This window comes from Dermacentor andersoni, chromosome 8 (assembly GCF_023375885.2).
Source record: "Dermacentor andersoni chromosome 8, qqDerAnde1_hic_scaffold, whole genome shotgun sequence".
NCBI lineage: Eukaryota > Metazoa > Arthropoda > Arachnida > Ixodida > Ixodidae > Dermacentor > Dermacentor andersoni.
Window position 1 is genome coordinate 3,246,315 of NC_092821.1, and position 26,854 is coordinate 3,273,168.

Here is a 26,854-nt window from a genome sequence, read left to right on the forward strand (position 1 = left end):
CAAATATGTGTTCATTAGGTTTATATGCACATGTATATAAACTACACTTACGCCATACATTGTATTCTGATGAAAGCCGCACCCCGTCCGAAACGTCAATAAATTGCTCCATACGCGCGTCTACATCGCTCATATATTTGCCCAGATCCAGAAAGGCTTTTCTCTGGTATATATATATATATATATATATATATATATATATATATATATTGTAACGATGTTAGTAAAACAACGATATTTATTAAAGGCTTGTATATATATATATATATATATATATATATATATATATATTGACACGTGTACCTGCCCATCTTTATCAGGCGACCACGGTTCACCGCCTAACAAATGTTATAGCACAGCGCAGGGCGCGCCTGCATGTATCGGAAGTTTCTGGAATGTTATCGATGGTTCCACCCACTGTCTGACCAAACGTTCTGTAATCTGATTGCATGTGTGCGCAGCGAATAATGTAGAACTTTGTGGAAGGCACGCGGGTCCCAGCGATAACTCTGGAACATTTGACGACTGATGTATAAAAGCCGATGCGCTTGACCCGGTGATCATATTTCGACGATCGCCGATCGTGTTCGCCGCTACCGTTGTTCTTTGAGTGTAGCCCGTTTTTTAGGGCACAAGCTTGCCCAATAAAACGCTCGTATCGGTAATCACAGTTTTGCTGCCTTCTTAACCGTCACTACCACGTGTATATATATATATATATATATATATATATATATATATATATATATATATATATATATATATATATATATATATATATATATATATAGGTGTAGATATGAGGCGTAACGTCACGAGATAGAAAGAGAGCGGTGGTGGTTCAGAGAGCAAGCGGGGATAACCGCTGTTTTAGTTCGCATTAAGAGAAAAAAAATGGAGCTGGGCAGGCGATGTAATGCGTAGGATAGGTAACCGGTGCACCATGAGAGTTGCAGAATGGGTGCCAAGAAAAAGAAAGCACAGTTGAGGACGGCAGAAAACTAGGCGCGGTGGTGAAATTGGGAATTTTTCAGGCGCATGTTGGAATAGCTTGACGCAAAACAGGGGATCACAGGGAGAGGCCTTCGTCTTGCAGTGGACATAAATAGGCTGATGGTGGTGATAATGATAATGATGATGATGATGTATATACACTCCTCTAAGCACTACCATCGCCTCTGTACCCCTAACGCGTGACCGACTTTCCGCATTACACACACACACTTTTTTTTTCACTTTCACACTCCTAGTGCTAAGGAATTAAAGGAATGGCCCGCCAGCTGCAACCATACTCGATAACCACGGCCCTTAAAAACACAACTCGAATAAAATAACAAGTATAGCATACATCTATTGTAAACAGCTAACCACTAAAAAATCAAACAACAAAAACAAACGTGGCTGAAAGAAGGGCATACTTTGCCGCTTATTGAGGCACACAAAAGGAAGAAACATAGACGACGCGCGCAGTAGCCGCGAAGATGGTGCATGAAATTCGCCTTACGTGCGGCAAGTCTTGCATCGGCCAGACCTGGCGCTGTATAAATGAGGCCGCCAGGAGACATGACCTAAATACAAAAGGACGGCGTCGCACATCCAGCCGCGCACTGCCAAGACTGCGTTTCTCCACGAGAATGACCCCTGTATTCTCAAACGATCCTCGACTCTTCCTGCACTCCACGATGATGATGACTTTGTTGGCATCCCCTTTGAAACGGGGTGATGACAAATAGTCAGCTAGCCTGCTTGAGGTACTCAGGTACGCTATAAATGATTTTCATTCTAGCATTTTCTTATGCGTCTCTTTATTCTTCTTTCTTTACCTCAAGACTTCTCTAAACACGGCTACCTATGCCTATAACGGACCCAATCGTATCAATCTCTTCCCTGCTGTTTTTCCACCAATACTCTAAACATCTCTTACTTATCTCGACTGCTGACCGCTTGACGCTGCCGTCCACTTTAAATCCAAGCACTTCTGGAAGGTATACCCTACATCCTGATCACACTGGATGAATTCATTCGCATTCCATTAAGGTGTGCTGAGTGGTCTTCCGGATTTTCGCTGACGCATAGTCATGCCTCATCTAGTTGCGAATATATACTCCGTTATGTTTTTGTGCTTAGCTCGAGCCTCAAATAACATCCCTTGGTGTTATCGTACAGGTCTTCCCTTCTAATTTGTTTCTTGTTGTTCTTGGAAATGTCTGCTGTCTTCTTTGTTTCCATTCTTTCCATGCTATTCATTGTCTCTGTTTCTTTCACTTTCTTTCTGATGACTCCTGGTTTTCTGTTGACACTTTCAATTACCCTGTACTTGGTTGCCAACTTTTTTTAGCATTCTGTGTCGACGCTTTTCAAGTACAGATATTTGTGTACTTTACCCACCCATTTATATTGATGCATGTACCTGAATCTTTCTTCAAAAGCAATTTTGCATTGTGCTTCTCCTAATTCAAACGAGACCCGGCCCATGTCATCCTGCACTGCCTCATTTCTGGTTTCGCCGCAGGCTCCCAAAACCATGATGAAATAACCAGCGTCTTAAATAACCTGAATGAAATAACCCCTCTCACACCTTTTCCTCAAGCCAACCGGTCAACCAATCTTTGCTTACCTTGCAGCCCCAACAAAATATCGGAGTTTGGATTTGGTTTCATTTTCTCCTGTTTACAACAGAAAGGAAGCTGAGGCTAAAGGCTGTCGGGTCTGACAATGGCTTCAGCTACTACAACAATTCAGCACACAGTCTGTACATAGCACACAGTAGCACACAAATAATTTAATATACGCAGATAAGCTAGAGTGTCGGGATACAAAGTATTATTTCCGTAAAAAAAAAAGAAAAAGAGATGACCATGACTTCAATAAGTACACGTACGGTAAATTTTAAGGTATTGTGTTTCAAACTAAATATAACCCGAAAACAAATGACAGGAAGGACTAAGAATTTATGCTACGGTTCTAATCAGACAAACTCAATATTGTTCGCAATGAGAGAGGTTTGTTGATTTATTCGAACCTTCCATAATTTCATTGCGAAAATCACGTAGGTAATTTAGCAGTGTAGGCGCCTACGTGTAGGCGCCTACCCTGCTATGTAGGCGGAGTGTGCGCCTACACTGCACCTATACTGCGCCTAGACTGCAATGTAGGTGCAGTGTAGTTACTAGGCACACGATGCATTTGCGAACATTTGCGCTGGCACCATCACTCCTTTCCAGATTCCACGCCATGATTATTGTGGCCCCAAGTGTTCCATGTTTCATCATTGTTGCATTCCGCTTCCCCTTTTATTTTCAGATTATCTCGGTGGTGCTTCACTCGGATTCAGATTCAGATTCTTTATTTTTCTTGAATTTGTTTTTTCAAGAAAGGTACAGAAGCTAAAGGTATGGCAATACCTGACAGAGGACTCTACCGGTTACAGATAAACATAATACATACATAGTAAAAAAAGTTCGCAGCATGTGTCAATTTTCATTTATACAACAGCAACAAAAGAATTATATATTCACAGTTCTCTCTTGAAGATGTGTACGCTACCTAACAATATAACTACGAGAGCTTCGTAGACACAATGTTATAATCAACTTAACAATATGTGTTGCAGACAATATAAAGAAAAATATCTAAAATAAAAAATATTATTTTGTTTAACAGGATATAGTAAAGGTGGATGCATTTTAATAATACTTTCTTTAGCTGTTTCTTAAACAGGTTTCGACTAACTTCGAAGTCCAAATATCTTTCCAGTTTATTAATGAGCGATGTTATGTGATATATCATGGGTTGTTTTCCATAGTTAGTACGTGTTATTGGCATGCGTCGCTTTTGTTCTCTAGAGTAGTAAGATTATTGGTCAATGTTGCTATTTATGTATAATTTTTCATGATGCACAAATTGTAATAGCTTGTAATAAAATATTTGGTCAGCTCTTAAAATATCATGTTTTAAAAATAAAGGTGGTGTTCTGAGATCCCGTGGGTTCCCTTTATAACGTTCGTAGCAGCGTAGTACTCGTTTTTGTAATACCAGTAATTTATCGTAATTACCACGTGTTGTCGTTCCCCATACTAAATTTCCATAGCATAGTTTGGAGTAAAACAGTGCGTAATACACAGATTTCATTAGCCTCACAGGAACGAAAGCGGCCGCTTTGTATAAACACCCCACACATTTTGCAAGCTCTACTGCTAGCCTATTGATATGAGCATTCCAGGATAGGTGTTCTTCAAATATTATACCGAGAAATTTTTTTGTTTTGACACTATTAATAGGCTATCCGTCAAATGTAATTTTCAACTCTGTTTATCATTTTATGAACTGCATGAAATATGATATATGTCGTCTATTTTGTATTTAATTGCACTCGATTTACCCTTAGCCAGCATGAAAGAACTGACAGATAATTGTTTACATTTGTTTCGAGTGTTTGTAGCTCTTTAGATGCGAAGAACACGCTTGCGCCGTCTGCATACATGATTATTTCAGGGGAATCAGGAATATTTACATCACTTACATAAATTAAAAACAAAAGTGGCCCTAGAATTGATCCCTGTGGTACACCTTGTGCTAACATTTGTTTGGAAGAAAATATATTATTTACTATGACTACTTGAAAACGGTCTCTTAAGTAATTCCCTACTAGTTTTAATGCCGTCCCCCTTATACTATACCTTGACAATTTAATAAGCAATATTTCAAGATAAATGCAATCAAAAGCCTTTTTAAAGTCTAAGAACAACCAAGTACATTTTTTTTATTTTATTTATTTCATATACCTTACAGGCTCCATAAGGAGTATTGCGTAAGGGGGGCGGTACAGATAACAATTGTAAAGGAAAAACAGTTTTTTTTTAATACGTCTTTATTTCTGCGTTTAATAGGCGAAGCCTTGCGGCAGAAAAGGGGTGCCCTATGGGGGAGGGAGAGGGGGACCGGTGCTCTCTTCTTCCTCGAGGTGGAGTGGTCCCGAGATCGGCTCTGCAAAGAGGCGGCCAGGCCCTTCCTTGTCCCTGAAAAAGTCCAAAAAAGCACTCCAAAGTTGGACTGAGTCCTTGAGCCCGATGTGCGATGGCGGGTCGAGCCACTCCTGCAGGTTGCGAGGTCGGTTCCCGCCCAGGGAGTGTAGTGTCCTTTCTCGGACCGTGTCAAAGGCAGAGCAGCTCCACAGAAGATGTTCGGCCGTACCTCTGGCCGGGCATGCTGGGCACTTAGGGCTCGGGTATGAGTGCGGGTTGATGATGTGTAGCCTTGCTGGTGACAGAAGCTGGCCGGTTTGGGCTCGGCGAAGAAGAACCGCCTGTATTCTGCGAAATGTGCTGGGTGGGCGGCGAACATAGTTTTTGTTACATAAATATGAACAGAACTAGAATCAAATAATAAACAAAGATAAAAAGAAAGGAAGGTAAACGAACAGTAGTTAGCTTTCAGTATACAGTAAAGCAAGCAACCTTGGAACAAATGCTTACATAAATAAATAACAATGAAGTTAAAAGTAACAAAACTAAACAGATACTTGTTTTTAACTAAGTACTAGCCAAATAAGCAGTTATTTTTTTGTCTGAAGGTTAATGGGTCGTTAATGTCAGCGATGTTACCAGGAAGACCATTCCACAGTGCAATCGCGCGTGGCAAAGTTCAGCAGTTGAATGCATTGGTGTGACCGAAGATGCGTTGGAAGCTGAGATGATTATGCAGACGTCTAGATGTGCGAGAGGGACGAACGAGTGGTGAACTAGATGGGCGTACATTATGCATGATTTTGTGCAGAATGCAAAGTAATGCTATATTCTTGCGTGATTCCAAAGATGAAAGCGACAACAACAACTTGATATTAGTTACGCTCGAAAATGCGCTATAATCTCTGGCAATGAAACGTGCAGCACGGTCTTGGATCGACTCGAGAGGATGGATTAGACATGCCTGATGAGGTGACCATATAGAAGCTGCGAATTCGAGCTGCGGTTGCACTAATGTTTGGTAGGCTATCTTTCTAGTGAGGGAAGGAGCGCTGCGAAGGTTACGTTTTAGATATCCAAGAGTGCGCGATGCTTTAGCCGTTATTTTCTCAATGTGGTATGACCATGAAAGGCTAGGTGTTCGAATAATTCCAAGGTACTTGTATGAAAATGTGCGAGCGACGATACTATTGCCAAGTGAGTAACTGAAAATAGAGTAAGACTTTTTGCGAGTAAATGTCATTAGATTGCATTTGTTAGTGTTTAGGGTCATTTTCCAATCCAAACACCAGTTAGTGACACATTAAAGGTCCTGTTGAAGAGCAATATGATCAGCGGAGGAGCGGATTTGACGGTAGATAGCGCAGTCATCTGCGAATAGTCGAGATCCTATTTTCTGTTTTCTATAGTCGTTATCATTTTGTCTTTAATGAACATCAAAGCTTGCTCTGTTGATTTATTCTTCTGAATGCCATACTGACTCTTAGTTAGTATGTAGTGCTTATTTATGAATGAGATTAGTCTACTGTGTATAATGCTTTCAAAAACCTTTGATATAGTGGGTAGGACGGACCCCGGTCGATAATTTGTAGGCATATCCCTTCTACCGGTTTTATAGATGGGTGACAGTCTTGCTACCTTTAAAGCGCGTGGAAAGATACCCGTACTCAGGGTAAGGTTAATAATGTGTATAAGGACATTACATATTAAATGGTGATATACTATTAATTTCTACGAGACCTATACCATCGATACCAGCTGCCACATTGTTCTTTAATTTCTCAATAGTTTGTGCGATTTCTGCGGGAACAGTCTGGAGTAGCTACTGTGAATTCATTACATTTTTGTTTGCTGTTGCCGGTCAGGGTGTTGACAACCTCCCAGACCATCATATGATTGTCTAGTATTTTTTCAAAGATGTTCTGAAAATATTCTGTTTTTGCTCTCTTTAGATCGGAATTCAGAGTATTTCTGTAGTTTTTATATTTTACAAATAAGCCTGGATCTCGTGTCTGAACGAATGTATAATACAGCGAGTTCTTTTCTTTGATTCGTTTACGAAGTGCAGAGTTCATCCAGGGCTTTCGGTACTTTTTGGTCTTACGGTTATCTATCTGCTCTAATGGAAAAGCTTCGTCATATTTTTCCTTTAATAAATGAGAAAATAACTGCATTTTTTTCGTTATAAAAATTTTTCCAATCAATTTTTTCTACAATTTCAAAGACAGTTTTTCTTGCGGCGTCATCCATGCGTCGTTTAAAACGTATTTGTTTGTTGAGTGAGCCGGTATCCGAACAGGTGACGCAAAATATTGGTAAATGGTGGCTTACATCGTATGTAAAATTCCCGCTGTTTAAATCATTGTAATTTTGATTTGAAATACAGATGTCGAGCTGTGTAGCGGTAGTTATAGTTATTCTAGTGGGCGAGCTGATGTGATTTGTGCAACCATAAGCAGACAATAACATCACCATTTCTCTAGCACACGGATGACTGGACATCATGCCTATGTTGATGTCACCCATAATTAAAAGCGTATAGTTCTGTGAAAAACTCGAGGGTAGATTTTCCAAGAAACGCATAAAGTGACTTTTTCTTCCCATAGGTGGTCTATATATGGCTAAAGTATTTGTTTTTTCAGTTCGCAGTGCTAGGCATTCAACATCATCATTAATAACACAGTTATTAATGTTTCTTGAAAATGTTTCTTGAAAATGTTTCTTTGAAATAAATTTCAACTCCGCCTCCTTTCTTATTAACACGAAGTATATCTTTTGAATTATATCCTGAGAGATGAGGCAGGTCATCATTTTTAATGATCCATGTCTTAGAGAACAACAACACATCGAAGCTAACAGATAATGACTCAAGATATGTAGTTATGTCATCTACCTTGCTTTTTATGCTTCTTGTGTTCATGTGCAATGCAACAAATCTTTAACCAGCAGTAGAAAATTTCGAATTGTGTTTTCTTCGCTGTGGGGTGTCAGCGAAGGGCCCACTTCTGTCGAGGGGCGGTGCTAATATTCACCTCCTCGAGTCGAGGTGGAGTGTTGAGTGGACGAGCGTTATAGAGTATGGGGACAAGGTTCTCGTTAGAAGTAAGGATCAGACAATACGTGAACAAATGGAAGCTTACTGTATAAAAAAAAAAAAACTCAAGCTGTAGTAGTGATACGTTGGTTCATCATCATCATCAGCCTATTTTATGTCCACTGCAGGATGAAGGCCTCTCCCTGCGATCTCCAATTAGCCCTGTCTTGTGCCAACCGATTCCAGCAAACGCCCGCGAATTTCCCAATTTCCTCGCTCCACTTAGTCTTCTGCCGTCTTCGACTGCGTTTCCCTTCTCTTGATATACATTCTGTATTAGTGATACGTCGGTTACGCTTAATCAATTGGAGACGAGATTGTTCGACCGCTGGATATCCTAAGTTTGTGATTAGCCTGTCTATGCGTGTATCTCTCTATTTATTCCTCGGTCTGCACCCGAAATAAACGAGTTGGAAATGCCGCCCGTACACACACAGAAAAAACAAACATAGATTTGTTTTTTTTTGTGTGTGTCTTAATTCACGGCACTGTCCATCAGCAAATACCAACTAGGCCAACAGTTAGTTCTGTTGAGACGTGTGTCTTAAAGAATATAGATGATAAGGTCTGCGAAAACCTGAATGGTTTTTGAGATATTGTCACGTGGTAGTGACGGTGAAGAAAGAAGCAGTATGGTGGAATACAAAACTAGCTTTTATTGGGCGAACCTGTGCCCACAAAACAGGCTACACTTATAGCACAACGAAAGCGGCGAACACAGTCGGCGATCGTCGAAAATCTGATCTGCGGGTCAAGCGGGTCGGCTTTTATAGAGCAGTCGTCGAATGTTCCAGACTAATCGTTCGGACCCGCGTGCCTTCCACAAAGTTCTACACCATTCGCGTCAGGTGATGAAATCAGATAACATAAGTCTCGGCGACAACAGACAGCGGATAGAAGCATCGATAACTTTCCAGAAACTTCGGATACATGCAGGCGCGTCCCATGCTGTGCGATTACATTTGTTAGGCGGTGAAACGTGGTTGCCCGATAAAGATAAGTACACGTGTCAATACCCCCCTCTTAAAAAAAAGCATCGTCCCGATGCTACAAATATAAGAGAGCGAAACACAAAAGGACACTTCTTAAACATGAGTAACAAAAAAGAAATAAAGTCCAAAGGTCAGTTACGCGAAGCCACAAAGTTCGTTAACGCTGGTAGTAGGGCTTGAGTCGCACAACGTGGACTATTTCAGGTCGCGAGCGGCGCCGCTGTGATAGCGAAATACCGTCTGGCACGACCTCATAGTCCAGTGCGCCAATACGTCGAATGATCTTGTACGGTCCGAAATAGCGACGCAAAAGCTTCTCGCTCAGTCCTCGTCGGCGTATAGGGGTCCAAACCCAAACACGGTCACCGGGCTGGTACTCCACGAAGCGTCGTCGGAGGTTGTAGTGTCGGCTGTCGGTCCTCTGCTGGTTCTTGATTCGCAGGCGGGCGAGCTGTCGGGCTTCTTCGGCGCACTGGAGGTAGGTACGGACGTCAAGGTTCTCCTCGTCCGTGACGTGAGGCAGCATGGCGTCGAGCGTCGTCGTCGGGTTCCTGCCGTAGACCAGCTTGAACGGCGTGATCTGTGTTGTTTCTTGTACCGCCGTGTTATAAGCGAATGTTACGTACGGCAGGACGGCATCCCAGGTCTTGTGTTCGACGTCGACGTACATCGCTAGCATGTCGGCGAGGGTCTTATTCAGCCGCTCCGTAAGACCATTCGTCTGCGGGTGGTAAGCCGTTGTCCTCCTGTGCCTTGTCTGACTGTATTTCAGAATGGCTTGGGTGAGCTCCGCTGTAAAGGCCGTTCCTCGGTCGGTGATGAGGACTTCTGGGGCGCCATGTCGCAGCAGAATGTTTTCGACAAAGAATTTCGCCACTTCGGCTGCGCTACCTTTCGGCAGTGCTTTTGTTTCAGCGAAGCGGGTGAGGTAGTCCGTCGCCACGACTATCCACTTATTTCCGGTTATTGACGTCGGAAAGGGTCCCAACAAGTCCATCCCGATCTGCTGGAATGGTCGGCAAGGAGGCTCGATTGGCTGTAGTAATCCGGCTGGCCTTGTCGGTGGTGTCTTGCGTCGCTGACAGTCTCGGCATGTTCTGACATAACGGGTGACGTCGGCGGTCAGGCGCGGCCAATAATACTTTTCTTGTACCCTCGATAGTGTCCGGGAAAATCCGAGGTGTCCAGCGGTCGGATCGTCATGTAGGGCGTGCAATACTTCTGGACGAAGTCCTGACGGGACAACAAGAAGGTAATTGGCGCGGACTGGTGAGAAGTTCTTCTTCACGAGTAGACTGTCTTGAAGCGTGAAGGAAGATAATCCGCGCTTAAATGCCCTGGGAACAACGTCGGTGTGCCCTTCCAAATAATCGACGAGGCCTTTAAGTTCCGGGTCCGCTCGTTGTTGTTCGGCGAAGTCTTCCGCGCTTATTATTCCAAGGAAGGCGTCGTCATCCTCGTCATCTTGCGGCGGCGGGTCAATGGGGGCGCGTGATAGGCAATCGGCGTCTGAGTGTTTTCGTCCGGACTTGTATGTTACAGTGATGTCGTATTCTTGTAGTCTCAGGCTCCACCGTGCCAGCCGTCCTGAGGGATCCTTTAAATTCGCTAGCCAACACAAGGCGTGATGGTCGCTGACGACTTTGAATGGCCTGCCATATAGGTAAGGGCGAAATTTCGCTGTAGCCCAAACGATGGCGAGGCATTCCTTTTCGGTTGTAGAATAATTGCCTTCCGCTTTTGACAACGACCGGCTAGCGTAAGCTATCACGTGTTCATGTCCATCTTTTCTCTGGACCAGGACGGCGCCGAGGCCTAGGCTACTGGCGTCAGTGTGGATTTCGGTATCGGCGTGCTCGTCGAAGTGCGCAAGTACGGGCGGCGACTGCATGCGTCGTTTGAGTTCTTGAAATGCGTCGGCCTGCGGCGTTTCCCACTTGAACTCGACGTCACATTTAGTTAGCTGCGTCAGCGGCTCAGCGATGCGTGAAAAGTTCTTGACAAATCGCCTGTAGTAGGCACACATGCCAAGAAATCTACGCACTGCCTTCTTGTCGATGGGCTGTGGGAACTTTGCTATGGCAGCTGTCTTCTGCGGGTCGGGGCGGACTCCAGATTTGCTGATGACGTGGCCTAAAAATAGAAGCTCCTCATAAGCGAAGCGGCACTTTTCCGGCTTCAGAGTAAGTCCTGATGACCTGATGGCCTCTAGTACTGTTGCCAGCCGCCTAAGGTGAACGTCGAAATTTCCGGCGAAGACGACGACGTCATCCAAGTATACGAGACAGGTCTGCCACTTCAATCCTGCTAAAACCGTGTCCATTACGCGCTGGAACGTTGCAGGCGCCGAGCACAGTCCGAATGGCATAACCTTGAACTCGTAGAGGCCGTCTGGGGTGATGAAGGCGGTCTTTTCGCGATCTCTTTCGTCGACTTCTATTTGCCAATAGCCAGACTTGAGGTCCATGGACGAGAAGTATTTAGCGTTGCAGAGCCGATCCAATGCGTCGTCTATCCGTGGGAGGGGGTATACGTCCTTCTTCGTGATCTTGTTCAGACGACGATAATCGACGCAGAAACGTAGGGTTCCGTCCTTTTTCTTTACCAGAACAACAGGGGATGCCCACGGGCTTTTCGACGGCTGGATGATGTCGTCGCGCAACATTTCGTCGACTTGTTCTCTTATAGCTTCACGTTCCCGCGCCGAAACTCGGTAAGGGCTCTGACGGAGTGGTCGAGCGCATTCCTCGGTGATTATGCGATGCTTGGCGACTGGTGTTTGTCGAATCCTCGATGACGTCGAAAAGCAGCCTTTGTATCGTCGGAGCAGACTTCTGAGCTGCTGTTGCTTAATCATAGGGAGATTTGGATTAATGTCGTAGTCTGGTTCGGGAACCATGGTCGTCGGGGTAGATGCGGCGGAATCCGAGAGGACAAACGCATTACTTGTTTCCAGAATTTCCTCGATGTACGCGATCGTCGTGCCCTTGTTGATGTGCTTGAACTCCTGGCTGAAGTTTGTCAGCAACACTTCAGTTTTCCCTCCATGCAGTCGAGCGATCCCTCTTGCGACGCAAATTTCACGGTCTAGCAGTAGACGTTGGTCGCCTTCGATGACGCCTTCTACGTCAGCGGGTGTTTCGGTGCTGACCGAAATAACAATGCTGCAGCGAGGCGGGATGCTCACTTGATCTTCGAGCACACTCAAGGCGTGATGGCTACGAGGGCTCTCCGGCGGCATTGCTTTATCTTCCGACAGCGTTACTGACTTCGACTTCAGGTTGATGATTGCGCCGTGTTGGTCCAGGAAGTCCATACCGAGAATGACGTCTCGTGAACACTGTTGGAGGATAACGAAGGTGGCAGGGTAAGTCCGGTCATGAATGGTTATTCTTGCCGTGCAGATCCCAGTCGGCGTGATGAGGTGTCCTCCAGCGGTGCGAATCTGAGGGCCTTCCCATGCGGTCTTAACTTTCTTCAACTGGGCGGCGATGGGTCCACTCATGACGGAGTAATCAGCGCCTGTGTCCACTAAGGCGGTAACTGCGTGGCCGTCGAGAAGCACGTCGAGGTCGGTGGTTCTTTGTCTGGCGTTGCAGTTAGGTCTTGGCGTCGGATCGCGGCTGCGTCGTGTTGAACTCAAGCTGGAACGTCGCGTCGTCAAGTCGTCTTTCGTCGGTGTAGTCTTGGCTTCCTGACTGCGTCGGGACGGCGGCGGGTCGTTATTATGTCGTCGAGGTGGTCTCTTCGTCGTCTTCGTCGGCGGCGGAGGATCTTCGTCAGTTCGACGAACAGCAACCGCACCTCCATCGGTTGCTGCTTTTAGTTTTCCGGGTATGGGCTCGCAGAGCGGCCCCGGGCTGGGCCAGTGTATGGACGGCGCTGCGGCGACAGGTAGCGGCCTGGTGACGGCGAACGGGATGGTCGTCGAGAGTTCCACTGAGTGCCGGCTAGGTAATCGGCAATGTCACGTGGGCGCTCCCCAAGCTGTGGACGCGGCGCGTTGACGGCGAACCCTCTCAGTCCCATGTCGCGGTATGGGCATCGGCGGTACACATGGCCGGCTTCTCCGCAGTGATAGCAGAGCGGGCGGTGGTCGGGGGCTCGCCAAATGTCCGTCTTCCTCGCATAGGTGCGCTGGGCGACGGGTGGGCGCGCTGGCGGCGGCGGCGGCGGACGACGGAATTGCGGTGTTGCAGGACCTTGGCGCGGTCGCGCAGGGGGGCCTTGACGGCGGGCGACGACGGCGGCGTAAGTCATTGCTTCCGGCTGCGGTGGTTCTGGTTGCACCTCAGGAACTCCAAGGGATCGGTGCACCTCTTCTTTCACGATGTCGGCGATAGAGGCCACTTGAGGCTGCGACGAAGGCAAGACCTTGCGCAGTTCTTCGCGCACAATGGCCCTGATGGTCTCGCGCAGATCGTCCGTGGCCAGTGATTGAATTCCTGCGTAGTGGGTAGAGCTTGTGCGGCGGTTGAATTGCCGGTTCCGCATTTCGAGTGTCTTCTCAATGCCGGTGGCCTCGCGAAGGAACTCTGCTACGGTCGTCGGTGGGCTTCGTACCATTGCGCCGAAAAGTTCTTCCTTCACACCACGCATGAGTAGGCGTACTTTCTTTTCCTCGGCCATATCCGGGTCGGCGTGGCGGAACAGACGGCTCATTTCTTCCGTAAAGATGGCAACGTTCTCATTTGGTAGCTGCACTCGGGCGTCCAGCATAGCTTCGGCCCTTTCCTTGCGCACGACGCTTGTAAAGGTGCGCAGAAAGCCGGTACGGAACAGGTCCCATGTTGTCAATGTCGACTCCCTGTTCTCGAACCACGTTCTCGCGGCGTCTTCTAGGGCGAAGTATACATGCCGCAACTTGTCGTCGGAGTCCCAGTTGTTGAAAGTCGCGATTCGCTCGTACGTCTCCAGCCAGGATTCCGGGTCTTCAGTTGCTGCTCCATGGAAGGTCGGTGGGTCCCGAGGTTGTTGCAGGACAACGGGGGTCGCTGGGGCAGCCATTGGGGTGCCCCAGCGCACCCCAATGACATCTGGTGGAGGTGCCCCAGCCCGCACCTCCACCAGATGTCACGTGGTAGTGACGGTGAAGAAAGAAGCAGTATGGTGGAATACAAAACTAGCTTTTATTGGGCGAACCTGTGCCCACAAAACAGGCTACACTTATAGCACAACGAAAGCGGCGAACACAGTCGGCGATCGTCGAAAATCTGATCTGCGGGTCAAGCGGGTCGGCTTTTATAGAGCAGTCGTCGAATGTTCCAGACTAATCGTTCGGACCCGCGTGCCTTCCACAAAGTTCTACACCATTCGCGTCAGGTGATGAAATCAGATAACATAAGTCTCGGCGACAACAGACAGCGGATAGAAGCATCGATAACTTTCCAGAAACTTCGGATACATGCAGGCGCGTCCCATGCTGTGCGATTACATTTGTTAGGCGGTGAAACGTGGTTGCCCGATAAAGATAAGTACACGTGTCAATATGAAATCTCTATTCGATATAGAAAAGCCGATGGCGCGCTCACACTTGCCCAACATGATATACGCCTGTACGAAACGACCGCTGCTCCCGGTATTTCTGCATTTCTGTATTTCTGCAAATATATAGATTGACAGTCGCTTTCTTTTCAATAAAGCGCCATTCTGATGGCTGTCTTTTCCTTTCAGTAATTATGTCTGTGATTTAAGCACATTGTGATTCGTCCAACGTAAGCTTTTTCGCTAGTCAAAGAGATCTCATGGGAAACATTCTTGTTACAATGGACAAAGTGGTTCGTACGTTTTCGTCAGATCAATCAGCGATCGACTGGCAATCTGCGGGTCTGCAGTTTGAAACCCTGTAGAGACTTGTTCTTTCTTCGCTTATTTGTTTTACACGTCTTGAAAAACCCGACCTCTCTTTTTTTTAGATACGCGCAGAAGTTTGATGTCACACTTATATTTCTATCCGTTGCCACGTTAACGCTTTTGGCGGCCGGCTATTCTGTTTACTTTGTTGCCGGACGACACGCAGCCCATGCGACGTTGGTCATTGTTAATATTTTTTCGGTTTTGTGATATTTACGTTATCGTCAATAAGCCATTCACTGTCAGCGCCCGTGTTATTGTTGGTCTTTTTGGGATCGTGTCGCCTATGTTATTTTGTTCAGAATATGATTGCTGAACCAGCTCGACCAACTCTCTAGTTCTTGTCGATCAAATTCATATTAACCATTATTAGAAAGATAGACTTGAGGGCGAAGAAATAGGCGCGAACAAGAAAACTACGAGGACGATTGCGTCATTCCACAATAAAGATAGGCGCTCAAAGCAATCGTACCGTTTTATGAATATATTTTTAACTTCTACTATGGTGACTTTTTTTGCTTATTAGGATGGATAGGCGGTCTAGTTGGTAATGCATTATGATAGAAAACTTAGAGCGCTGAAGACACAAAGGACGTAGAAAAATGCACACACCACACGTGCTCAACGAACGCTCACGACAAACACGAGCAAACACACGACCGCGTGTGGTGTGTGCTTCTTTTTATACGTCTTTTGTGTTTTTAGCGCTCGAAGTTTTTGTTGGTTATTGGCTTTATTTTGAGTTTGTTTGTGGAAGACGAAGCTTCTTACAAAGCGCTTCTGCTCCTCGCGGGTTTTGTCGTCTTAGTAGACCAGCTAGAAAGCATCTGAGAAAATTTTGACCGACGGGGATACATTGCACAATGGTCGTACGCTTATTTTTTTTTTTCTTTCTTTCGTGGGTGCATTTCTGCGCTTTACTGTGTAACGATAATGAGGGAAATTTCACTGATTTTTCTCATCTTGCCCTTAAGCAAGCTTGCAAAAGCTACCGCGTTATCTTTCTTAATTCGTGCATATAACGCTAAGACGCGGTGATCAGCACAATCTCCTTGCGCAGCCTCCGGCCGCAGGACATCAAGATCCGGCTCGGGGAGTGGGACGTGAACCGCGAGGACGAGTTCTACGCCCACGTCGAGAAGCAGGCAGCGGAAGTGGTGGTGCATCCGGAGTTTTTTCCGGGAAACTTGAACAACGACCTGGCGCTCATCCGACTGGACTCCCCCGTCGACCTCAATCTGCCCCACATCGGAGCCGCCTGCCTGCCGGAGCTGCGCGAGACGTTCGAGGGACACCGCTGCTGGGTCACCGGATGGGGCAAGGACGCCTTCGGTGAGGAAAAAAAAGAATTGACCACAGCCTCTATCTTTGCATGCGAAGCTTTTCCTTGCGAACCTCCCTGGGTTTCGTAACCGTGGCTGCGGCGTGGCTGTTTGCTTGCCGAATAGGCCAACCAGTGACAGCGGAGTACGCGAGCCGCTACGCTCCTTGCCCCCACCAGATGACGCTAGCCTCGGCGCTAGCCTGCTGCTGTTTTCGCTGTTTATGATGTGAATGAAAAGGGCGCTAGAAGGAAGTAATATCCAGTTTCATCTCTCATACAACCAGGCGGGTACAGTAGTAGAGCAGCAGCTTCCAGGTTTGTATTATGTGGACGACATTGTGTTGCTAGCTATCAAGCAGTGATATTCAACGTCCGGCTAATATATGTGCACAGGAAGGCGATAAGTTAGGCTTTAAATTTTGCGTTCGAAAATCAGGTGCTATGGAATTCAATGAATACAGCGAACAGACAATTACAGTACAGGGCCAGGAAATACCTGGCGTAAAGCAATACAGATATCTTGGTATACGGATAAACGAAGGCAACAGATATTTCGAAACACAGTAAAAAAACAATAACAGGAAAGTGAAAGAGAAATGCGGCCATAATGAAACACAGAGCGCTATGGAGATACAATAGGTACGAGGTGCTCTGGGGTATGTGGAAAGGTGTAGTGGTTCCAGGGCTTACATTTGGAAATGCGATTGTTTGCTTGAAACCAGACGTACAATCAGGACTCGATGGCAGCCAAAGGTCAGTGGGACGCCTCGCAATGCGCGTTCACGGGAAGACTACAAATGAAGATGTCCAGCCGATATCACCCTGCACAAGTTTTGAAGTGAGGGAAGCTCCTAGTAAAATTAATTACGAAGAACGCCTGAGAAGAATTTCTCGTTGGGCGAGTTTGTGCATATTAGCAAAGAGTTTTTAACTGCGCAAACAAACGACTACCGAGAGAGGGCATCCAAGGACAGGCGCAGTCCTTGTGTGCTCCCTCACTGTAGTCGTTTGATTGAGCAGTTATAAAACAGTTTGCTAACGACTGAGGAATATGGAAGAAACTGAATGAGCTGGGAGAGTGTTCACCTATTTGTACACGAAAAACATTGATTCACAGTGGAGCAAAAGAAGTAGCGAGCTCGCATTTGTACCAAAGTGTAATCCACTCCTGCTTAAGGCCTGGAATTCAGGCTAACAGTACCTAACAAATAAATAAATAAGAATAAAATGCATAAATGCCTATGTACGTGTTAAAGATCCCCCTGGGGGCCCACAATTTATCCAGAGTGCCCCACTGGACGTGCCTCATATTCACACACTAGATTTAGTTTTCGCCTTATTGACGACACTGCCGCTTCTGCTGAGTCACTGCGAGCGCTTGCTGCAAATTTTCGCTGCTCTGTTGCCGATTACAGACTGCGTGAAAAGATACTCTACTGGCGTGTTACCATATAGAGTGGATGGCCGACCGCGCTGTGGTTACAGGTCACCAGGGCGAGTACCAGCACATCCTCAAGAAGGTGGACGTGCCAGTAGTGAGCCATGACGAGTGCCAGCAGCGGCTCCGCAGCACGCGCCTCGGGCCTTACTACCAGCTGCACCCCGGCTTCGTGTGCGCCGGAGGGGAGCCCGGAAAGGACGCTTGCACGGTACGGTCCGCTGATCTGAACGAGGCGAATCCTTGCCATACATGGCATGCATCAATGTCAACAAGTGGGTCGTAATAGCACAAGTGCTTAACATGCCGTTGAACAACCATTTAGCCATTGTAGGCAATGCATCCTCATGTTCATTGTAGCAAGCTACTAGTGTTTCTGGGAGTGGTTCTCAAAGGTACATGTGTGGCTCGGCATGAGCTCGGAACTATCCTCGTAATACATACAATGAAGTTACTCCTTGTTCACCAATCAAGTTAGGCAGAATTCTCTGTGTGCTGGAATCGTCCACAGCTCTTTTAGCTACTATTTTCAAATTTTTCTTAGTGTTACCTTCGGCATGAGTTATACGGCAATATATAAGTACTATTCCTTCTTAGAAGATAGTCTAGAGGAATTCGAAATCCCACAGGCCCGGACAGGCCGCCATTGGAACATGAACCTGCCAACGTTTAACGCTAGAACGTTATCTAGTGAGGCGAGTCTAGCAGTGCTATTGGAGGAATTAGAGGGCAGTAAATGGGATATCATATGGCTCAGTGAAGTTAGGACACCAAAAGAAGCATATACAGTGCTAAAAAGCGGGCACGTCCTGTGCTACCGGGGCTTAGCGGAGACACGAGAACTAGGAGTCGGATTCCTGATTAATAGGAATATAGCTGGTAACATACAGGAATTCTATAGCATTAACGAGAGGGTGGCAGGTCTTGTTGTGAAACTTAATAAGAGGCACAAAATGAAGGCTGTACAGGTGTACGCCCCTACGTCCAGTCATGATGACCAGGAAGTCGAAAGCTTCTATGAAGACGTGGAATCGGCGATGGTTAGAGTGAAAACAAAATACACTATACTAATGGGCGACTTTAATGCCAAGGTAGGCAAGAAGCAGGCTGGAGACAAGGCAGTAGGAACTAGGAATAGCAGGGGAGAGTTATTGGTAGAGTTTGCGGAACAGAATAATAAGCGGGTAATGAATACCTTCTTCCGCACGCGGGAGAGCCGAAAATGGACATGGAGGAGCCGAACGGCGAGACTAGAAATGAAATAGGCCTCATACTCTGCGCTAACCCTGACATCATACAATATGTGGACATGCTTGGCAAGGTGCGTGGCAGTGATCACAGGATGGTAAGAACTCGAATTAGCCTAGACTTGAGGAGGGAAAGGAAGAAACTGGTACATAAGAAGCCGATCAATGAGTTAGCGGTAAGAGGGAAAATAGAGGAATTCCAGATCAAGCTACAGAACAGGTATTCGGCTTTAACTCAGGAAGAGGACCTTAGTGTTGAAGCAATGAACGACAATCTTGTGGGCATCATTAAGGAGTGTGCAGTGGAAGTCGGTGGTAACTCCGTTAGGCAGGATAGCAGTAAACTATCGCAGGAGACGAAAGATCTGATCAAGAAACGCCAATGTATGAAAGCCTCTAACCCTACAGCTAGAATAGAACTGGCAGAACTTTCGAAGTTAATCAATAAGCGTAACACAGCTGACATAAGGAAGTATAATATGGATAGAATTGAACATGCTCTCAGGAACGGAGGAAGCCTAAAAGCAGTGAAGAAGAAACTAGGAATTGGCAAGAATCAGATGTATGCGTTAAGAGACAAAGCCGGCAATATCATTACTAATATGAATGAGATAGTTCAAGTGGCTGAGGAGTTCTATAGAGATTCATACAGTACCAGTGGCACCCACGATGATAATGGAAAAGAAAATAGTCTAGAGGAATTCGAGATCCCATAGGTGACGCCGGAAGAAGTAAAGAAATCCTTGGGAGATATGCAAAGGGGGAAGGCAGCTGGGGAGGATCAGGTAACAGCAGATTTGTTGAAGGATGGTGGACAGATTGTTCTACAGAAACTGACCACCCTGTATACGCAATGCCTCAGGACTTCGAGCGTACCGGAATCTTAATCCATAAGAAAGGGGACGCCAAAGACTTGAAAAATTATAGACCGATCAGCTTACTTTCAGTTGCCTACAAACTATTTACTAAGGTAATCGCAAATAGAATCAGGAACAGCTTAGACTTCTGTCAAGCAAAAGACCAGGCAGGATTCCGTAAAGCTACTCAACAATAGACCATATTCACACTATCAATCAGGTGATAGAGAAATGTGCGGAATATAACCAACCCTTATATATAGCTTTCATTGATTACGAGAAAGCGTTTGATTCTGTCGAAACCTCAGCAGTCATGGAGGCATTACGGAACCAGGGTGTCGACGAGCCTTATGTAAAAATACTTAAAGATATCTATAGCGGCTCCACAGCCACCGTAGTCCTCCATAAAGAAAGCAACAGAATCCCAATAAAGAAAGGCGTCAGGCAGGGAGATACGATCTCTCCAATGCTATTCACAGCGTGTTTACAGGAGGTATTCAGAGAGCTCGAATGGGAAGAATTGGAGATAAAAGTTAATGGAGAATACCTTAGTAACTTGCGATTCGCTGATGATATTGCCTTGCTTAGTAACTCCGGGGACCAATTGCAATGCATGCTCACTGACCTGGAGAGGCAAAGCAGAAGAGTGGGTCTAAAAAATAATCTGCAGAAAACTAAAGTAATGTTTAACAGTTTCGGAAGAGAACAGCAATTTACAATAGGTAGCGAGACACTGGAAGTGGTAAGGGAATACATCTACTTAGGGCAGGTAGTGACGGCGGATCCGGATCATGAGACGGAAATAATCAGAAGAATAAGAATGGGCTGGGGTGCGTTTGGCAGGCATTCTCAGATCATGAACAGCAGGTTGCCATTATCCCTCAAGAGAAAAGTTTATAATAGCTGCGTCTTACCAGTACTCACCTACGGGGCAGAAACCTGGAGGCTTACGAAAAGGGTTCTACTCAAATTGAGGACGACGCAACGAGCTATGGAAAGAAGAATGATAGGTGTAACGTTAAGGGATAAGAAAAGAGCCGATTGGGCGAGGCAACAAACGCGAGTGAATGACATCTTAGTTGAAATCAAGAAAAAGAAATGGGAATGGGCAGGACACGTAATGAGGAGGGAAGATAACCGATGGTCATTAAGGGTTACGGACTGGATTCTAAGAGAAGGGAAGCGTAGCAGGGGGCGGCAGAAAGTTAGGTGGGCGGATGAGATTAAGAAGTTTGCAGGGACGACATGGCCACAATTAGTACATGACCGGGGTAGTTGGAGAAGTATGGGAGAGGCCTTTGCCCTGCAGTGGGCGTAACCAGGCTGATGATGATGATGATTACTTCCTTAGCATAGTCACATAATAGAGTCACATATTATTCCAGCAACTTAGCAAGTTTTACATTTAGCTAAGGTAATTAGATTTTGCTTCCATTTCTGGCACTACTATTCTTGTTTTGTTAACAAAAAAATTCACTTGTCTTAAGCATGCATGTTCAGGCTAAACGTTTTCTTATTCGAATATGTTCAACTGCAGACCGCATGAAAACTGCCTTCACTACTGGACCCGTATTCTCACAAAAAAACTCTTGCGCAAAAAACTGTTTAGGAGAATTCACCGACAATTGCGATACTCCCGAATGCGAAATTTCAGCGCAGCTCTGTGTGTGTTCTAATTTCAGGACACGTTCACTGGCGCGGACAATATGTCCATGGCACCGTGCAAAGGAAGTGAAGTGTGGCGCGCCAGCCTCGCTAATTCAGAGATCGCGAGAAGCAGTGCCTGGGTAAGGCGTGGGCGTGATTCGTAGTATCCACCGCAGACAAACCTCCGCTCATGCTGCGCTTTGTTTCTATATAAGGTATCGGCGGATGCGCTCGCAGCATGCCATCGGTCAACACACGACGGCGCGCTACTCTGCGCCATCTCGTAGCAGTCGTTACCACTGAGCCCGTCTTGCGCGGCACTGCGCTTTCCTGCTCACGCTTTCGCCATATCCTGCTCCTCCACTTCGTGCCTCATAGTTTCGCTGCACCCTCCTCCTGAGCTTTCCTCCTCGCGCTGTCCTCGATATCGCCATCTTTCATCTCCCACTATGCTCCGCGTTCGCTTTTTTCATCCTTCGCTGTGCTCGTTCGCTCGGTTACGCCGAGGGATGTCGCCGACGCGAAACGCAGGAAGGCGAACCTGAGGGCTTCACTGTAAAGCAGATGCTAGCCAATTATGCTGGATATATTATTATCGAAGGCGGCTGGCCAATCGCCAACAGCACTTACGAAAAAAAGCTTTGTGAATTCGACCCCTGCATTTTGTGTTACAGTCTTCTTTTAGTACGTATTAGACTGAGTGTTCAAAATATATTTCACTGTACAGCACAGAGAGATATGACATAGGTGATGATACACAGCGCTAAACTGCCAGCAAACTTTATTCGATCAAGGATCCGGACGGACGCGACATCGTAATCGCCACCAGTGGACAATCATGCGGCAAAGTAGTTTTCCCCAAATCAATGAAGTGTATTCATGCTCACGGCTTAGCAAGTGCAACTCCTTCTCTTATAGGACAATAGACGGAGCGCTGACATGATCGTTCAGTCGTGCAAGGATTGACTGACAATCCAGTTAGTTCATTATCGCAGAAAGAAACAGCGCTTCAAGACAGGACACTGGGAAGGACAGGGAAGAACTGCACGCACAAAGCGCAGTGTGTACAACCTTGTGTACCGTCTTGAAAGGGTGTTCTCTTCGTGCAGTCGATTAATTCTTGCTTTAGACGGTCCCCGTGGCTTTTAAACTGAAATCAATTTTATATTTACATGACGTCATTGGTTGTTTCCATTTCTGGCACCAAGATTCTTCTTTTATTAACGAAAGAACTTTCTTTATCCAATATATGCATATTTAGAGTGAATATTTGTCCAAAATGCAACTATATAGCATGAAGAATTTTAGTGCCAGAAATAGAAACAATAATTAATTACACCAGTTAAATATAAAATTGATTTAAGCTTAGGAATAGTACTTTTGCAACCGCTGTGGTAGTTCAAGGTCCATGGTGTCGGGCTGCTGAGGTCACGAGTTCGATCACTGCAGCTGTATTTTCATGTGGCTGAAATGTAAAAACACTCGTGTGTTTAGGTTTAGGCACATGGTAAAGAATCCCAGGCGGTGAAAATTAATTTGGAGTCCTCACTACGGCGCGTCTCGTAATCAGACTATGGTTATCGCTCGTGAAAATCCATAATTTTTCTTTTCTTTTTCCTTTTTTTTTAATAGAGCATTTAACAGATCCTAGCACCTACATGTGCTTGCAAAACAATGGGCTGGGCGCCAGCATCCGCACGTACGCTTTAAATTGTCGTTGCATTGAACACTAGACAGTTTTAGTTCAACTCACGCCAGAGGCCTTGCGTCGGCAAGTCAGTTTTGTATCGACAGGTCGCAGGCGTATAACGCTATCGCAAACCTTGGCGTTGCTCTTGCTTGCGTGAGGGTTCTGCCGGTACGTTGTCAGCAGATGTCGTTGCTGGTGAGAGCGTCAGATGGGTCGTAAAATGGCTAACGTTAAGGTGAGCGATGCGAGTGGCTGCTATGTGCGTTTTTATGGCGCAATAGACGTGGCTTCGTAGATAAACGTACAAAATAAGTTGTGGATTTGTTCCACAATGTTGCGGCTGCAAATGCGTTACAAGAGAGAGCGAGAAAGCAGAGAGGTTAACTAGACCTTGCCCATTTTTCTGTATACAAAGCGCGCAGAACGGATTGGTGATGAAAGAGACAGACAGACAGACAGACAGACAGACAGACAGACAGACAGACAGACAGACAGACAGACAGACAGACAGACAGACAGACAGACAGACAGACAGACAGACAGACAGACAGACAGACAGACAGACAGACAGACAGACAGACAGACAGACAGACAGACAGACAGACAGACAGACAGACAGACAGACAGACAGACAGACAGACAGACAGACAGACAGACAGACAGACAGACAGACAGACAGACAGACAGACAGACAGACAGACAGACAGACAGACAGACAGACAGACAGACAGACAGACAGACAGACAGACAGACAGACAGACAGACAGACAGACAGACAGACAGACAGACAGACAGACAGACAGACAGACAGACAGACAGACAGACAGACAGACAGACAGACAGACAGACAGACAGACAGACAGACAGACAGACAGACAGACAGACAGACAGACAGACAGACAGACAGACAGACAGACAGACAGACAGACAGACAGACAGACAGACAGACAGACAGACAGACAGACAGACAGACAGACAGACAGACAGACAGACAGACAGACAGACAGACAGACAGACAGACAGACAGACAGACAGACAGACAGACAGACAGACAGACAGACAGACAGACAGACAGACAGACAGACAGACAGACAGACAGACAGACAGACAGACAGACAGACAGACAGACAGACAGACAGACAGACAGACAGACAGACAGACAGACAGACAGACAGACAGACAGACAGACAGACAGACAGACAGACAGACAGACAGATAGACAGATAGACAGATAGATAGATAGATAGATAGATAGATAGATAGATAGATAGATAGATAGATAGATAGATCCAGAAAGAACGTACAGCTCATTCACGCGCACTAAGCAAGGTTCCGCGTATCTATGGTCGGACACTCGAGTCCTTCGTCTACTACAGTACTTCTGTAGCGCTCTGGGCTGATGAGCTGTGAGGCCAGAGTTGCGAAACTTTTGCTTCGGTGAAAGACCGATTTAACGCCCACTGAAGAGTGTGTCGCTGTTTGTCGAACAGTAAACAGTAACATATGAGATGATCAATGGTCTCTTCACATCTCAAGTTAGCGCACATGGGCCAGTGAGCCACTTCAATGCGATCACTGCATGATGTAGTGAAGGATACTCTGACCCAAAGCCGACTTTGTAGTGTTGCGTCACCTCGCAAAATAAGTTGGGGTAACTGCAGTGAACTGTGGCGATGGATCCAGGCTCATAATTGACGGTTGTAGTTCCGCGACGTATTCTAATGTCTCAACGTTGATACATGCGAGATGGCGAAGCTATCTTGCAGCGTCTAGAATAGCGGTATAAGGAGCGTTGCTCTAGCGTGGGCGCGTCGGGCGGAGTCATCCGCGAGGTGGCTACCAAAGATGCCAGAATGTGCTGAAAGTCACTGAAATATTATGCCGTATGTTCTAAGATATGTCTCAGTGGCAGCACATTGCCCTCAGCTTGTTAGTAGCGATAAGCAGTGAGGGCCCGGGTATTGGGCTACAGCTGCGTCTTGTTTCCTTGTACGAGTTTCAGAAAGTAGGCTACATTTTTATTGCGATAGCCATTATATGGACACTCCAGGCGCATTTCTACCGGCGGCGGCTACGTGAGGTTCAGTGTAAAGTACAAGGACGATAAGGTCGTCGCCGCGCGCCGTATGCTGTGTGTGCGGATGAAAGCTTGCGAGCCGGCGAACGCGGCTCAATCTCGTGTGCGCGAGCGTCAGTCGCGCGCGGGGATGAGGCGATGGAGCGAGGGTGCGCGTTCGTTTCCAGCGGCTGCTGCTCACGGCGCGGCTGTGCTGGCGCTGCACCTCGAAAGTGATTTGCGACGTTAAACTGCGACGTAGCCAAAGCGCGTGCCCGCGCGAGCATCATCTTCAAAGTGATCTGCGATGCTTCCAGAGTGCGGGTAGTGCCGGTAGCTTCGTATGCGCTCTGTTTTCGAAGTGTTGTTCGCGTTGAAGCGAGAGAGGGGGGAGGAGGGGAGCGTGAAGTTCAGTTCGCTCGCTGCTGCTGCCGCGATTCCTCACTCCAGCGTTTTGACAGCGAGTTTACTCATTCATCGAGCGAGGTGTGTTCACGTTTGCCTGTGCGTGCGTGACACCGTGCTTGTCACTTTAGCTAGCAAGCGAATGCTTACAAGCTTATACGGCCGACAGAACTACTATCCTGACTTCGTATAGCTATCTACTAATTTGGTATCGCAATCGATGCTTCGACTCCCGGGCGAAACTGCGACTTTTTTATGGCTTGCTGTGTGCTCCGACATGCCGTTAAGAGTGATTCAGCGTTTCTGTGGGCTGGCGTTGTGTCACTCGGCGTAAAAGCGGAGAAAAAAAAGGAGACTCCGATTACTGCACACGGCACTGTCGCTCGGATAGCGCAAAGTAAGGCTATGCTGGACAAAACACTGCATAGCGCGCGTACCTTGTGCAGGATCTGCTTGCCTTCTCATCGATCATCATCATTATCATTAGCCTGGTTACGCCCACTGCAGGGAAAAGGCCCCTCCCATACTTCTCCAACTACCCCGGTCATGTAGTAATTGTGGCCATGTTGACCCTCCAAACTTCCTAATCTCATCTGCCCACCTAACTTTCTGTCGCCCCCTGCTACGCTTCCCTTCCCTCGGAATCCAGTCCGTAACCCTTAATGACCATCGCTTATCTTCCCTCATTACATGTCCTGCCCATGCCCATTTCTTTTTCTTGATTTCAACTAAGATGTCGTTAACGCGCGTTTGTTCCCTCACCCAATCTGCTCTTTTCTTATCCCTTAAGGTTACACCTATCATTCTTCTTTCCATAGCTCGTTGCGTCGTCCTCAATTTAAGTAGAACCCTTTTCGTAAGCCTCCAGGTTTCTGCCCCATACGTGACTACTGGTAAGACACAGCTGTTATACACTTTTCTCTTGAGGGATAATGGCAACCTGCTGTTCATGATCTGCGAATACCGGCCAAACGCACAACAGCCCATTCTTATTCTTCTGATTATTTCACTCTCATGATCCGGATCAGCAGTCACTACCTGTCCTAAGTAGATATATTCCCTTAGTACTTCCAGTGCCTCGCTACCTATCGTAAACTGCTGTTACCTTCCGAGACTGTTAAACATTACTTTAGTTTTCTGCAGATTAATTTTTAGTCCCACCCTTCTGCTCTGCCTCTCGAGGTCAGTGAGCATGTATTGCAGTTGGTCCCCTGAGTTACTAAGCAAGGCAATATCATCAGCGAAGCGCAAGTTACTAAGGTATTCTCCATTAACTCTTATCCCTAA

The 26,854-nt window shown here is 46.4% G+C and overlaps 1 protein-coding gene across 1 annotated transcript in view; it reads left to right on the forward strand.

Annotated features, from left to right (window-relative positions):
* The window catches only part of LOC126526714 (uncharacterized), a 140,741-nt gene that overhangs the window by 88,136 nt on the left and 25,751 nt on the right, over nucleotides 1–26,854 (forward strand). Inside the window, exons 6-7 of the mRNA XM_055068347.2 lie at nucleotides 15,964–16,235; nucleotides 17,713–17,876. Of these exons, the coding sequence (XP_054924322.2) occupies nucleotides 15,964–16,235; nucleotides 17,713–17,876 (436 nt within the window). The remainder of the gene's footprint in view (nucleotides 1–15,963; nucleotides 16,236–17,712; nucleotides 17,877–26,854) is intronic.